Below are 14,910 nucleotides of genomic sequence, written 5' to 3'. Positions count from 1 at the left end.
TCATGGATTTGCTCTGTTCAAGAGAATCTCTTTTATTTTGTTTAATTACATTGCATTACTAACCAGCATCAGTGTGTTAATACATCAGCTGATAAAAACCCACTGAGGAAATTAATACTTTATCTTTTCCTTTTTTTTTTTTTTCCTTTTTTTTTTTTTTTTTTTTTTTTTTTTTTAATATAGTGTTATTCACTGTGATTTTCTGAAAGAAAAAGGATAAAATTAAAAACAATATTATAATCACTTAACAACTTCCACAGAGTCTGATGCAGTGATCCATCTGCCATCTGCTGACATCCTGTCTCTGGACAGAGCCATCAGGACAGGGTGTGAAATTCAACCTACTGCTGCACATTCCCAGTATTATTCCAAAATTATACAAGGTTTATGAGCTGAAAGTTCAGGGTTCAGACCTCAACCTAAAAATTTGCTGAGTAATTTCCACAGAAACAAAATGACAAAGAAATATAAAAAACAGAAAGGTGTTTTACAAACCCAGAAAAAATGCATGTAAACAATCTCAGCACATGATCTGTTCTTTTGGGTGTCACACTTTAAAGCTTCTTCTAAGAATCCATTTGCCTGAGCAGGGTTAAAATAGGGGTTCTTGTAGGCTTGATGGTGAGGGTTGTGACTTCATCACAGATGTTGACTCCTCATCAACCAGAGACAAATTTGTCTCTGAATTCTGTTTTAGGTTAAACCACTGTCTTGAATATGTTGAGTTTATTCTTTGGATCACTTACTCCCTCCATTATATTTGAGCTGCAGAGAAGTATCTTTTTCTGCACAGACCTAAGATAGTAAACTACTATGAAAAAATTAATTAGAACCATTTTGGATCCCAGACTTTGACATTTTAGGCCCTCTAACTGGGAATTTAATTTAGTTAGTAATGCTTACAGCTATTCCACTTCAAGGAAAGCAACTTAAGTGTAGCAGACATTTTTCTTGTTTTGTTCTTATCCTCTGGTCTTTGATGGTGAGTATGTTATACCACAAATGGCAAGATCAAATCCATTCAGGTACAGGGAAGCTATGTGGAACAATCATTATTAACCCATTCTTGCAGTCTCTGGGTGGGGGAATGTAGGTGCAACTCAGACGTGAGTTGAAGGAGGGAAGGGAGGAGCAACACATTGAGAATTCAGCCTCTGTAAAATTGCTTAAGTCTATGCCATCAACCTCTGTTGTTCTTTGTCTGCTCCAGCATTTGAGGAAAGCATATGTATACATGGATTCCTCTTATTCAATTTGGTTTTCTGCTTCTTTTTTTTCCCCTTGGCTGAATATAACTCAGTCATAACAGAGGTTTGGAATCATAGTTTATTTTTTTTTTATAAACAACATGCAGAAATTACTGGCTCCATATCAGAAAGGCCTATGTGTACTTTTTAGTGAGAGGGAGAAGATTGGAAAGGAGCACATCTAGCTTAGAAAATGTCTGAGCCAGTGTTTCTTTATTTTTGTGACACAGTACTCACATTAGGACTGCAGCAAGAACCATGCAGAGATTTACAAAAATGACATTAGAGAAAGCTGCTGGTCTGTGAGAAGCTTGTTGCATATTCCATCTGGGTCTAGAAAAATACCCCACAGGAGTGTGGTTTTATGGGGAAAAAATGATGTAAAAAAAAGAAGAAATCCTTCTTTACTCTGACCTCTGTCTTGTATGAGTTCAGGATTATCTCTCCCAAGCTTAGTAATAAATGTGAATGCTTACAGCTTTTAATATCTGTCTCCCCTCTGGTACTGACTACAGTTAAAAGGTAGAGGATGGATTGTGCACCTTCTTGTACAGCCATAGCAGCATTCTTTATAAAACATGATACCTAAAATAACACTGAGGCACCAATAGGTTAGAGTGTAGGGGAAACCTATGTCTAGTAGAATAGTTCAACAACCTTTTCATAATCCATGGAAATATCTGGTCTGAAATATCATCTATATTTTAATATATATTATAATCTGCTGCTAGTTTTCAAGGAGTGTTGTCTTCTTCACTGATGTGGTGAGTAGGTCCTGGCTGGCAGCAAGCACCCACACAGCCATTTCTCACTTGCCTACAATGATGGAAAGAAGGTGGTAAGAGCACTAGAATGCTCTCTAAAAAACCTCATGGGTCAAAATAAAGACAGCAAAGTGACTTAAAGTACTTTCACAGGCAAAAGAAACTTGACTTGTGGAATTTAAATTAATTTATTGACAATTAGCATAAAAAATTAATTACTGAGTTGAGTGTTGAGAAGAAAAATCCCCACAAACATTCAAAATGCCTTTCTTCCACCTTTTCAAGCTCAGCTTCAGCCCTAGCTCACTTCACTCCAGACACCTCTCCTCCATACCTGTTTTTACTGTGGGTCACATTCAGTCCCTCTGGTGCAGCAGCAAATGGCACAGGGGTTGGGGTCAGTGGTTTCCCTGCTGTTCTTAACTCTTTTCCTTTGTTCTTTTGCTGGTCCTCAATGGGCTGCACACCCTGCAGTATCTGCACTGCCATGGACAAGCTCTCACTCACATGACCTTGTTATTCCCTTGTTCTCTCCTCTATTCCTTGTCTTCTGCCTGTCCAGCATTCCTGCCCTTTCTTGAGCACACTTTCTCACAAGTGCCACAGCATCTCAGAGGCTCAGCAGTGCCCTGAGATGGGTCTGATAGGAACCAGCAGTGTCAGAGAACAGAGAAGAGCAAAATATTTTTATTTTGTTCTTAGGTGTTTTGTCCAAGTCAGTGATGTTTAAAATACATTTAGCTTCCCTCTTATTTTGAACATGAGGGAGCTAGGACAAGTTATGGTGAAATCCACAGTGACTGTTACAGGCAGCAAAGAGGTTGATGCCACCAAATCACTGATGAGCTCTGAGAGCCAGCTCTGTGCCAGTCTTTCCATAAAGCCTGTTGAGAAGGGCATCATGCCTTACTGGGGTGTGTGCCAGGCTCTGGACCAGGACTGGCTCGCATTTGGCTGATCTGTAACACAAGCAGTGTGAACCTATGGCTGCCTGCACCATCTACACAGCTTTACAACTGTATTTTGACTGAGGACATATCAAATGTTTGTGAGCTGATATATGTGATATTCTGGCTTTAGTACAAAGACTGTCATTCCTAGTGTTAAAATATTTTGGTCTGGAAAAAGTGATTTAGAAGACAAGTTGTTTAATTAGTGCATGGGCAGAGACAATCTGTTCTGAGAATAGTTGGCAGCATGGGGAAGGGCACAAAGTTAAGAGTAGGAAAGGGAACAAAAGAAATATTAAAGAAATGTGTTTTGTTTGAAATGTGTTTTCTCTGCTCCAAAATATATACCCTTTGTGGAGAGATGAGGACAGCATTTTCCATGCATATATATTACATTATTAAAAAAAAAAAAAAAAAGTGTCATTGGTCATTGTAGTGGTTTTGGTTTGTTAATTTTGTTAATTTGAGATTTTCTGGCCAATGCATTAATTTATGTTGTGGGTTTTAGCATTGGCCAAATTGCTAGTGTATTTACTAGAATTATTTATTTATTTTTTTTGTTGTGAGATAGGATTAGGAGAAAGGTAAAACATGTTTAAACTTTAAAGGGTATAAAGAAAAACTTTATTACTAGAAACTATAAGAAAAAGAATAAAACTTTTAAAACACTTTCTCCCTTTTTTTTTTTTTTTTTTTTTTTTTAACTGACAACGTGCAGAAAACTAATCAGTTAGTTTACCATTAAAAAAAATAGTCTTTTATTAATTTACTTGGGAGAGGACACTTTTTTCTTCAGTCTATGGAGATTTTTACACAAATACCAGTTTTGTTGTGGCTTTGATGTCACAGTGATCAGCCACCTGGGAGAAGGGAAATTTGATTACTATGTTTTCTCACAATCATTATTGAAGACTATATTAATGTATGGGATATACTTTAAGGGTTATAAAATTTTAAATAAAAGCCCTTTTCATTTTTGAAAATCCACTAGCAAAAGGTAGCCAGCTTGCCCGGAGCCTTGGGGAGATTTGTCAGGAATTCAGAGAAGTGAAAGTTTGGAAGATGGAAAAACCATCTGAGCTCACTGTGAAGGGGGGTGTGTTCCAGAGCTATTTTTGGTTTAGTAGTACTGCATACTGGGGGAGCTTTCTATGAAATGAGAGGTGACACTACAGAATCTTGGAATAAGCTTATATGAAATATGCAGTTCATGGAAATATATATGTCCCATATATTTAGCATTTAGTATAGTCTGATAGATGACTGTAGTTTCTTTTGATTCTCCTACTTAATGCCTCCTGCTCCTTTTTCATAGGAATATATATCAACCCTGTGGTCTCAGTTTGCAAACTTAAAAACACCATTTGGTGCTTTTATTGTCAACCATCAGGTCAGAAAAATTGTACCTCAGTTAATTCACCTGAAGAAAGCAGGAGACATAAAATAATCCACTACATTGGCTTTGATCTATTAGGGCAGAGAGAAAAAAGAAAGTAAAAAACTCAAGGTTTATTTTAACTCCTTAAATTATTAGGTAAGAACAAAACTACTAAAACCCCTGTATATATAATAGAAAATGAGGAAAAAGCAAAGCTACAGTTATTGATGGAAAAGATGAATAAGAACTTAATTCCACTGATAAGAGTGTTTTCATTGCTCTGTCTGTCCTTACCCCTCTTGGCACTAGAGCAGATTGACAGTAGGTTGTTTGAATTCATGTAAGCAAGATGACATCAGTACTGTTGCCAGTTTAGCACTTAGCCACCTGAAGAATAAAATCAGCACTGTCAGTAGAAAATGGAAATGACCCTGATGGGTGGGCAGAAAACTCTCGGTTCTTAGATTCTTAGATAACTTCTTTGATGTTTTCCAGAGTAGTTCTAGGTGGATTTAAATTGGTCTCATTAGCAGGCACTAATTTATTTATATTTGAAGAATGTCTTACAAATTATCTGCTTCATCACTGTGGAAAGAACTTGTGGGTAAACAAACTTAAAAAGAAAAAGAGTGGAAAACATCTCTTTTAAAGGTGTTTCAATTTTTCTTAAACAGCTATAAGATTAGCTGCCTTTCCTGGAGGAAGGGGTTTGTTATGATTTCTTTTTGACACCTATAGAAAATTCTATATTCATGTCACAAAATGGGTTCAGATTTTAGCCTGGCAGAAGTTGCTCAGCTATGTGACAATGTTTAGCTCCAAGCTGAAAATATTGTTTAAAAGAGAAATTTGTATGAACTTATTCAGACTTCTCAACCTTTAGTGTTATATAGAATGATTATTTATTAATTTATTTAAATAATTACTTGGTACAACACTACAGTGGATTACATTTTTGTAGTATGTCATTATTACAATGTACATATTCCATTAGTAAGTTACAATTACGCCTTAGCATTTTTTCAACTGTAGCAGTTAGACTCTACTGTGAATTTTCTCTGAATGCATGCCTAACTGTAAAAAGACCCCCTTTTTCACGTCTATCCTGCATTTAATGTGTTATTGTTCATTAGGAAATTCTTATTCTGAGTCCTGCTTTTGTGCTCTTTTCAGCAGCTCTAAAAATGCTGTGCCTGATTCACTACTGCTTTCTGCCTTCATTTGTACTCTCAGCTGCTCTGCTTTTGTGTGGGTGACAAAGGTGCACAATAACCATGAGTCAGGCTTTTTACAGATCCTTTCATTAACATTGTCACCATTTCTACTTAAAAAAAACCAACAACCTTTGGCTGAGTTTATCGCTCATTAACAAGGGGATGTCCTGAATATTTGTTACTGATTTGAAGGCCATTCTTTTCATTCCTTTCTCTCTTGTGAGACAATTCTGACACATACTGAAGTGCATTTTAATTTTTGCTATGTGGGGACTGGAGGAAGAATTACTATGTGTAAATTTGATGCTGGACAGCTCCAAATTACTTTTTGTTGAAGGATTCCCAAGAGGCACTTGTCTCCTGACTTCCACAAGGCAAGGTTTCTGACATTTCATTTTTACATATCAGGAAACGGAAGCATTTGGTAGAAGTAAACAAGTCGGTCAAACTAGAAAATAAACATCAGTTTGGTTAAATCCTAATTCTCAATGACAAAAGGCAAGAGTGCCAATGTAGGGAACTATGTAACATCCATGTGATCTGTTCTTTTCCTTTCACTACTTGTTCAATAATTCTGAAATCCTGCCATTATGAGTGTGTGTCCATACCTCTTAAACAAGATAGATTGTCCTTTGGCATTTTAGCAAAATACTCAAAATGGCTCTTTGGAAAAAGAGGCAATAAGGAATGAATTCAGAATTTATATTTTTGTGTTGCTTTTCCCCTTGGTACTTGGCAGTTTCTTCCATGTCTTATATTTGGCATTATTTTACTAATCTTATTGGACTATTTCTATTCATCTGGACACAGAAAATAGTGCACACACACTCAAATAAAATATTAAGTGTAGGGATCATCTTAAACAGTTTCAGAACTAAAAGTATCTGTGAAACATGACATATTTATACTACCTGGTTCTGAATGCATCCCAGATCAGAGATGAACTTAATGAAGGTCAGACATTGCACCTCTAAAAGAAATGCTCCTGTTTTAGGAGCTCAGCATTGCCCACAAGCTGGTTAGATATTAACCAGTTCAGGCAATATCCCTTCTGTATATTACAAAGATAACTTCTGAGATCTTATTTCCGTCTAGGCAATGCCTTAATCTGAAATGAGATCTCATTTCTGGGTTAAGAGAGATGCTTGATTTGGAAAACTAATTTGAAAATATGACTTACAGGGACCTCCACATTGCTTTTCCAGGATAAATACATTGCCACTCTAATTAATCCACAGCAGTTTTTCTAGTAATTTACAGGTTTCTTATGGAACTTTATTGGATGCTGAGTTTATTCACAGCAGAGAAAATCTGAAATAAATCTGCCAGAGTCAATTGTGTTAATCCAGGCTTGCATCAATATTAATAGAAACAAAATCTAAGTATATAGTAAATAAATTGAGAGTTTATATGATTTAAGAGTGTAAAATATTACAGTTACACTGACTGTATTTGAATTCCATTTATAGAAGCTAGTAACATATACTGTTTGTTCAAGAGCTTTCCAGTGTGGATTTACATTGGTAATTTTATCCCAGGCTGTTTGGTATTCGACATAAATCCTTTCTTTCTGAAGTTAACTGATAATACAGGTTTCTATTTTTGAAAAGGAGATTTAACCTTCATATTTGTGAATGAAAGCTGGAAATCCTGAGTCTAGAAAACCCAAAGCATCAATTATTTGTACATAAAATTGTAGCTTTTTAGTGGGGGAAAAGGGGTTTATTTTCATTTTAATCTTGGTCCTGTTTGTTGAATGCTTGGTGACAGTGAAGCAATGTGGGTCTACACATACTTGTATGGAGGTGTTAATGTGCACTTTTTCTTACACATTGAACCTGATGTGGAGCATATTGATGCCTTTCTGAAGCTCAGGAATGTTTTTCCATGTAGTATTTGTGATAGGTTAGTCACTTCCTAGTGCATAGAAAATTGGAATAATGATAAACTGGGGCCAGACTTGGGGGTTTACTATTACCTGGGCAGGACTCTTACCAACAGGAAGAGAGAGTTGTATTCCACCCAGCAAGCTCACAAAAGGCAGAAAGAAACATATCAGGTGAACACCAGCATAATAAGTGTGTCATTCACAAATAATACAGTTCCAGAAATTCACTCAAACACTTTTTTTCCTGTTATTTTCTTTTTTTAGAATAAACAAGTGAGTCAAACAAAGATCCGGGTGATCTCCACCATCGCCTTCATCCTTGTAGGCTGCATTGTCTTTGTGACCATTCCTGCATTTATCTTCAAATACATCGAGGGATGGACAGCCTTGGAGTCCATTTACTTTGTAGTTGTTACTCTGACCACTATTGGCTTCGGTGACTTTGTAGCAGGTGAGCAGCTTTGAGCCAAGGTACTGTGCACAGGGGCCTTGGCTCTTAGAATTTGTTTTGTGCTATAGACAGGAGGATCTTGACAATATGTTATATTCCAGTGAAATGATGCCAGGTGTTTCTGTTGGGATTACTGTGCAGTACGACACCAGACTGATTTAAGGGCCATTTGTAGATTGTGAGCCTTCAGCAGTGCAGATAATGGGAGCCTGGAAAGTCCTGATTATCCTTTATCATGAAATGAATTATGCAAAAGTAAAATTACTTTCCCGTTGAATTAAAGATTTGTATTAGTCCATTAGTGCTCAATCTGAGGCTGCCTGCAGAGGCAAGTAGCCCAAATGATGAATGGAGGAAGCTTTTACAAAGGACAGCTGAGCCATAGTTCTGTAGAATTCACTGGTCAGATACTGTAGTGGGCTGCTACTACAGGAGCTGCAACATTTCAAAACCTGCATTCTGCTTCCTAACCTTGGCAGAAATTTTGACATGGCAGTTACCCTGTTAAGGAAAACTCTTGTAGGAGAGAAGGACTAGTGGGGTATGTATCTCAGTGCTTGGAAGAGACTTTCCAAGATTAATACAATATGAGCAGGAACTATAAATATCTGCCCATATACAATTTCCAAAGAGGGAATTGAGATGGTTGGCTGGAGAGATGAGAGGTACTTTTTTTTTTTCCACACAGCTGCTTTGCTAACAAAAAGATGGTTAAAATAAGTGGATTTTTACCCATCAGTGAATGACCTCTACTCCTCATTCCTGTTAGTGGTCCTAATTAAAGGTATTAAGTTGCCTATGTTAAAAAGTCATATTGTGCTTCTTAGTCCCTATAAACAGAATTAGTTAAAAACATCAAATAAAACTACAAAATTTTCTTTGCTGAAGAACAGTAGACAAGTCTTTTTTGTACAGAAGACTCTAATCTTCCTTTTTATGACATACTGGCATAGAAGATATGAATTATTGAGAAAATAAATCACCTAACAAAGAAAGACCCAGATATAAAAAAGAAAGTTTTACAGGCATTCAGTTACAGAAGTGATTGTGTGAGCTTGTCCATTTTAACCACTTAGATGTGTAAAGAAATTCACTGATATTTTTTGAGGTATCACAGTGTGAAATAAAAATAATTTACAATATTTTTCTTAATAATACCACATTTCAGTATTGTTTAATAATGTGATAGTAAAAAAGCTCTGAATATTAAATTGCTTTATATGCACATGATTAGGAGAATATAATCCACAGCTGGGTGGCTACTAACAAGCAGGATTTTTCAAAAATTTTATGGAAAAAAATTTTATAAGAAAACTTCAGAGGCAGTTTCATGATAAGAGTTTAAGGCAGGTGATCAGCAGGAGATTTGGGGTTTATTGCTGGTTTTGAGAGAGATTTTCTGCCCCTTTTATTTTTTCTGTCACTTTAATCTCTCAGTATCTCTGTTCCTTCAACAGCAAATCAAAAATGCTATACCTTAATGGTTAAAACAGTGCCAATGGAGCTATGCTGACTTATTCCAGCTAGAACAAATCCCAGCTCTTGGGAAACTGGGAGGTTTTTGTACTACAGTTGGAAATAAAACTGTGCATGGAGCCTGAAAAAACAGAGTATCTGATAGGCTGAAAAAAGTGGTCTCATGCTTTCTCAGTCACCTGATTACCCTACAAGATAGATCTAGACAATCTGTTTCCTAGGGAGCTTCCTCAGGGACATGTATGATCAGAAGAGGCTTCTTGTACCATAGCAACAGCAGTCCCTACCTCCCATTGTTTCAGACTCTTAAAGACAGGAAAAAGAGAGTGTGATTCATGCAGTCTATGGGGAGAGATTAACATCAAAACCAATATTTGGGTTCCTGCCAATTTTTAAATGTCTGACCTTCCACGGGGGTGTTCAAACACTGTAACTATACTCATATTGAGGCTTGGTAAAATTAAAGAGTCATAGAAATGTCTCAGATTGCAAAAAGCAAAAGGGAAAGTGCTGAACTGTGTTGTCTGGTGATTTTTAACAGGGAAAAACCCTAAAATCTCTCTGCAGTCATACAGAGCTACAGGTGTCTAGCTCTTTCTAACCAAGGCTAGAGTGCAGGAAATATGCAGACCTCTGCCTGAGTCTCCTGGTAGGCTTGCTCTTCAGGCAGGGATTTACACAGCTACCACCAAGGTGATGATGTATTGAGGGATGCTGCTTTGCAGACTCTTTGCTTCTCACTCTCCTCCACTCAGGGCTGTGCCTGCCTCGCCCTGGCTCTCATTCTTGCAGTGCACATAGCTGTGTGGTGGGACTGAGAGTCTCAAAAATGAGGTTGTGGTTGCTTTCTGCTGTAAAAATTTACTCTGTAGTAGGCAGCAATCTGGTCACTACCGCACTTATTGGAGGGTCTTTGCAGTCCATTAGGTTTGCCAAATGTCTCACTTCTTGTTTTGCCAGCTCAACCAGAGACTTGCATGAAGAACAATATAGTACATTTGTTGCTTGCTTTGACCCATATCTCTTATGAAGTCACTGGCCAGAGAACGCATCCCTCTGAGTGATACCCAAGCAGACTGTATAGCCTTATTTTCAGGGCTAATGCGTAGTTGGCTTCCTGTCAGACAACCTAATTTGGAAGACAAAGCTACATTTCTTCTTTTGCATGCAGATCTCTCAATCCTGTAGCTAAACCCAAAAAAGTCGAGAAACTCTATAACGTAAGGGGGTTGATCTCTAGATTTTCTCAACTATGAGGCTGCAGGCAGTTCAGAATAAGGAAGACTAGCTGTATTAAACTTTCTTCTTGGACATGTGTTTGTGATGCTGCAAGTACTAACAAAGGAGAATTTCAGAGCTGCTTCAGCCTATGAGCAATACAAAGGAAAGTGTTTACTGGGTGCTCTGGCAGGTCACATAGCACCAGAACAAGATAATTTTGAAGACTTTTAAATTAAAACAGACTGGGTTCCTCCCATCTTACAGGCTTCTGGTCTTATTATCAGAGCTACAGTGCTGTTGACAAGAGTTAAGAAATATTTTTAGGCATTTTTCAGAATTTTGTAAGAATTTTGCAGATATTTTGTAATAATTTTGGCACCTCATGACTTGTAAGCATAAGTATATACTTATTTCAGGAGGAAATCTTGACATCAAATACATGGAGTGGTATAAACCCTTAGTGTGGTTCTGGATCCTTGTTGGCCTTGCCTACTTTGCTGCTGTTCTGAGTATGATTGGAGACTGGTTAAGAGTCCTGTCCAAGAAGACACAAGAAGAGGTATGATCAGTAGTTTCTCAGTGGTTTGTCATTTTACAAGAGAGATTTAAGTGCCTGATTCCTGCTTGTCTAAGTAAGAAATAACTGCTCTGCATGACCAATGCCCCATGGTTTACTTCACTATCTGTCTTTGGTATACAGTTAGCTCTGATCTTTAGCTCCTTCACAAAGGAAGAGGAAAAGCAATGGAAGAAACCAAGGTGGTTACACCTCTATGAGTACTCAGAAATACTCAGAACACATCAATAGGATGGCAGCTATGAAATGAGATGCCAGCCTTTACTCTGAAACTAGGTAGAAATTGTATTAAAAAATTTCAGTGTTCTCTCCTTAAAAATTAGGAGATTTTCCTGTCTTTTCCTATGTCAGGGAGTTTGGTTCTGAAAAGAAGTTTAGATTCAAGTCCCTTGCTGTGTATTCTCTTTTTAAAAGTTGAAGAAACTGAGTAGTCAGCATCAAGGAAAGCGTGATTAAATTCACTCAGAACACGCCCTCCATGATTCAAAGAGCATACTGCTAATGCTTCACTCAAATAAGTGAAGTTCCACACTCAAATAAGTGTGGAAAATAGAAAGGCAATAGCCCTGACTCTAGAGCTGAAGCGTGTGGTGGAGAATGTTAACAATATAATTTCGATTTTTAAGGCAATCTCCTTCTGTATACTAGCTAAGCTTACCTGGCAAGGTTAAGCAAATAGCAGGTGAAATTTGGGAGGGCAGTAGTTCTGTTTCTAATTTTTGAAGGCATCTGCACCCCAAGGCCTGGTACATCCCCAGTGCATCTCCATTAATAAAGGGGACTACAGAGAGTGTAGCTGTTCTGTTGGTCATCAGGCACCTACAGTGGGGAACCTGGTCTCCCACATGGATATAAGATGCCCTCTGTCACAGTGCTAAATGGACACCTAAGCATCTGGCCTGCAGAAAAAAGATGACTCCTTGTGTGTTATTGGCTGCAAAATCTTGAATTCAGGCTGCAGCAGCACAAGCAAACCACTGTGTGTGATAAGCTCATGCAGATACTGTACTCCTGAATTTGTTCTTAATTTAGCTGAACTTTGAGAAAGGTCTGTTTTAACTGAAATATTGCTTGGTCATTTATTTTGATTTTTCTCATTTTGGAAGGCATAGTTATTGAATACAGCCATCACTTAGCCATTATTCCAGTCTCCAGTGCAAAGGAGTAAAACAGAGAAAGACAGTAGGACATTTAAGGATATGCTTATAGTGCCCATACTGAATGTGTGTTGAAAACTCCTCCAGATGGCTTTAGAGTGTGGTATTTGGGCAATTTTGCAATGGAAACCTCCATTAAAGACAGCTACATTTGTTTCTGAAAATGAACCCTAGACTGGAGGAATCAGAGGGCCACCTGAAATTATCTAATGGGTATTTAACTGTGACTCTGTGGTTCTGAACAGAACCTTCAGTGGGATTAAACGGCTGCATCCATGACCAGCACAGGAAAAGACATTCCTGTACTGCTGTACTGGCTGCTATGCTGTTCTGAAGCATATTGGTTTAACTACATGTGATTAACTTTGCCCACTCTTGACCATCTACTGCTGAGGTTATGAGTCAGGAATTTTGTTCTTAATCAAGGATGGATTAGCATGAACATGTTCCATCACATGACACAGCTATAAAATGTGTGGGGTGGCAAAGTGACACAGGCAGATGAGTTCTATATTACAAAAGCCATCAGTTGGTGAGTTTAGAGTGTGCCCAGTACAAGCTACAAGCCCTTTGCTACTGAAGTTTGGGTCCAGTTGGATGCAGTGGACATGGGACCGCTCCCCAGTTTCATGCCAGAGAAGAAAGCACTTGTGCTACTGTTCTACAGGAAAAAATTTCCCTTTTTTAATAACAATTAATTTCTCTTTCTTCCTGTTGTACAGGTTGGAGAAATAAAAGCCCATGCAGCAGAGTGGAAAGCAAACGTGACAGCTGAGTTCAGGGAGACGCGCAGGCGGCTCAGCGTGGAGATCCACGACAAACTCCAGCGGGCAGCCACCATCCGCAGCATGGAGCGCCGGCGCCTGGGCCTGGACCAGCGAGCCCACTCCTTGGACATGCTCTCTCCAGAGAAGCGCTCTGTCTTTGCTACCTTGGAAACAGGGCGCTTCAAGGCCTCCTCTCAGGAGAGCATCAACAACAGGCCTAACAACCTGCGCCTTAAAGGGTCAGATCGGCTCAACAAGCACGGGCAGGGCGCGTCCGAGGACAACATCATCAACAAATTTGGATCGTCCGCTAAGATGACCAAAAGGAAAAACAAAGACTTGAAAAAGACCATGCCTGAGGATATGCATAAAATTTATGAGACCTTCAGAAACTATTCCTTGGATGAAGAAAAAAAGGAGGAGGAGACAGAGAAGATGTGTAATTCCAAGAACACTTCTAGCACTTCAGTTCTGACCAACTGCATCCAGCAGCACTCAGACCTGGAAAATGGAGTGATTCCCAATGAAGCCAAAGAAAGGGAGGATAAAAACAAAGTGTTACTTTAAGACAGAAGTTAAATGTCAAAGATACTTGACTTGAATTAACAATGTTGGTGTTTTTATATACATATATATTGAGACACGTGCCTTATACAGACTCCTTATTCAGTCTGAATTATATAGCATCGAAGAATATTTCACTGTGCCATAAAGACTCAAGCTTGCTCTGCCAAAACAAATCAGGAACACAGCACTGCAGATTGGCAACAGGAAGCTACGCACATGGAAATTTCAGCCTGTATAAGATTACCAGGGCAAGACACAAAGGAAGGGATTGAACCATGGCAGTATCACCAGAGGGCTCCTACCATGGTGTGATATTAGACAATAGGCAGCTATGCAAGAAGGGCCTATGAAAGGGATGAAAAACAGTGAATCTTTGTAATGGAGTATGCATCCATAAAGCCTTCCCCTGGTGATTAAAAAGAGGAGAAATGATTGGAGCGAACTAGAAACTTTCAGTAAGGCTTAGTTTACGTTTTGGCACGTGATCCAAGCTAGATTTTTTTTTTTTTCCTATATTTCAGTCAGATGCATTACCTTTCTAAATGCCAAAAGAATGTCCATGGACACAGCTAGCAGCTGGATGCTGGCTGGAAAATCAACACAGACATAAGCAAGGGTTGGATTTCTCTTTTCATTAAAAATAAAAAAATAAAAAAAAGGAAAGAAAAAAAAAACAAACAAAAAAATTCTGTGGGTATTTATCTTAAGCAATGAAAAAAAAAACCAAAAAAAAAAAGAAAAGAAACAAATGGATTTTTTTTTCTCACGTAGGAAAATTCAACGTAAAGTCACAGCAAGAAAGTACATATGAAGAAAATACATCACATACTATGTTGTTTAAAAGAAGAGTAACATCAATTCAATGATATTTGGCTAAAAGTATAAAACAGTGGGCCAACCTTTTTTTTTTTTAAAGAATTTCTCATTCACACTTTCTACCACTGAAAAAATTCCTTCTATTTTAATGCTGTAAGACTATAAGGACAGAAGAGAAGCTATAGCTTTTGCATGTCAGCAAACTGCTGTTCTCTAGCTGAATCTGAATTTTTAAAAATAGACATAAGAGCATATATATGATTCAAATGAGGGCCAGGGCTACCACAGAATCTCAGGGCTCTCTGCTCCCTTTTGCTGGGTTTGGTTTAGACATAAGCTGCTGAAAAAGAAAAAAGAAATTTAGGAAAAAAAAATATTGTGGTAATCTTTTAAGTGCTTATAGCTTTAAGTGCCATTAATGCTGTCATATTTTGTAA

The 14,910-nt window shown here is 38.0% G+C and overlaps 1 protein-coding gene across 2 annotated transcripts in view; it reads left to right on the top strand.

The window, feature by feature from the left end:
• The window catches only part of KCNK10 (potassium two pore domain channel subfamily K member 10), a 55,837-nt gene extending 41,467 nt beyond the window's left edge, over positions 1-14,370 (top strand). The window contains exons 6-8 of one of the 2 annotated variants that reach the window (XM_056492855.1): positions 7,706-7,892; positions 11,006-11,148; positions 13,046-14,370. In XM_056492855.1, the coding sequence (XP_056348830.1) occupies positions 7,706-7,892; positions 11,006-11,148; positions 13,046-13,657 (942 nt within the window). In that variant the 3' untranslated portion in view covers positions 13,658-14,370. The remainder of the gene's footprint in view (positions 1-7,705; positions 7,893-11,005; positions 11,149-13,045) is intronic. The other variant, XM_056492856.1, reaches the window with a different exon arrangement.
• Positions 14,371-14,910: the final 540 nt, after the last annotated feature.

Source organism: Oenanthe melanoleuca, chromosome 5 (assembly GCF_029582105.1).
Source record: "Oenanthe melanoleuca isolate GR-GAL-2019-014 chromosome 5, OMel1.0, whole genome shotgun sequence".
Taxonomy (NCBI): Eukaryota; Metazoa; Chordata; class Aves; order Passeriformes; family Muscicapidae; genus Oenanthe; species Oenanthe melanoleuca.
The sequence above is the reverse complement of the archived record's forward strand: the minus strand, read 5'-3'. Positions and strand labels throughout refer to the sequence as shown.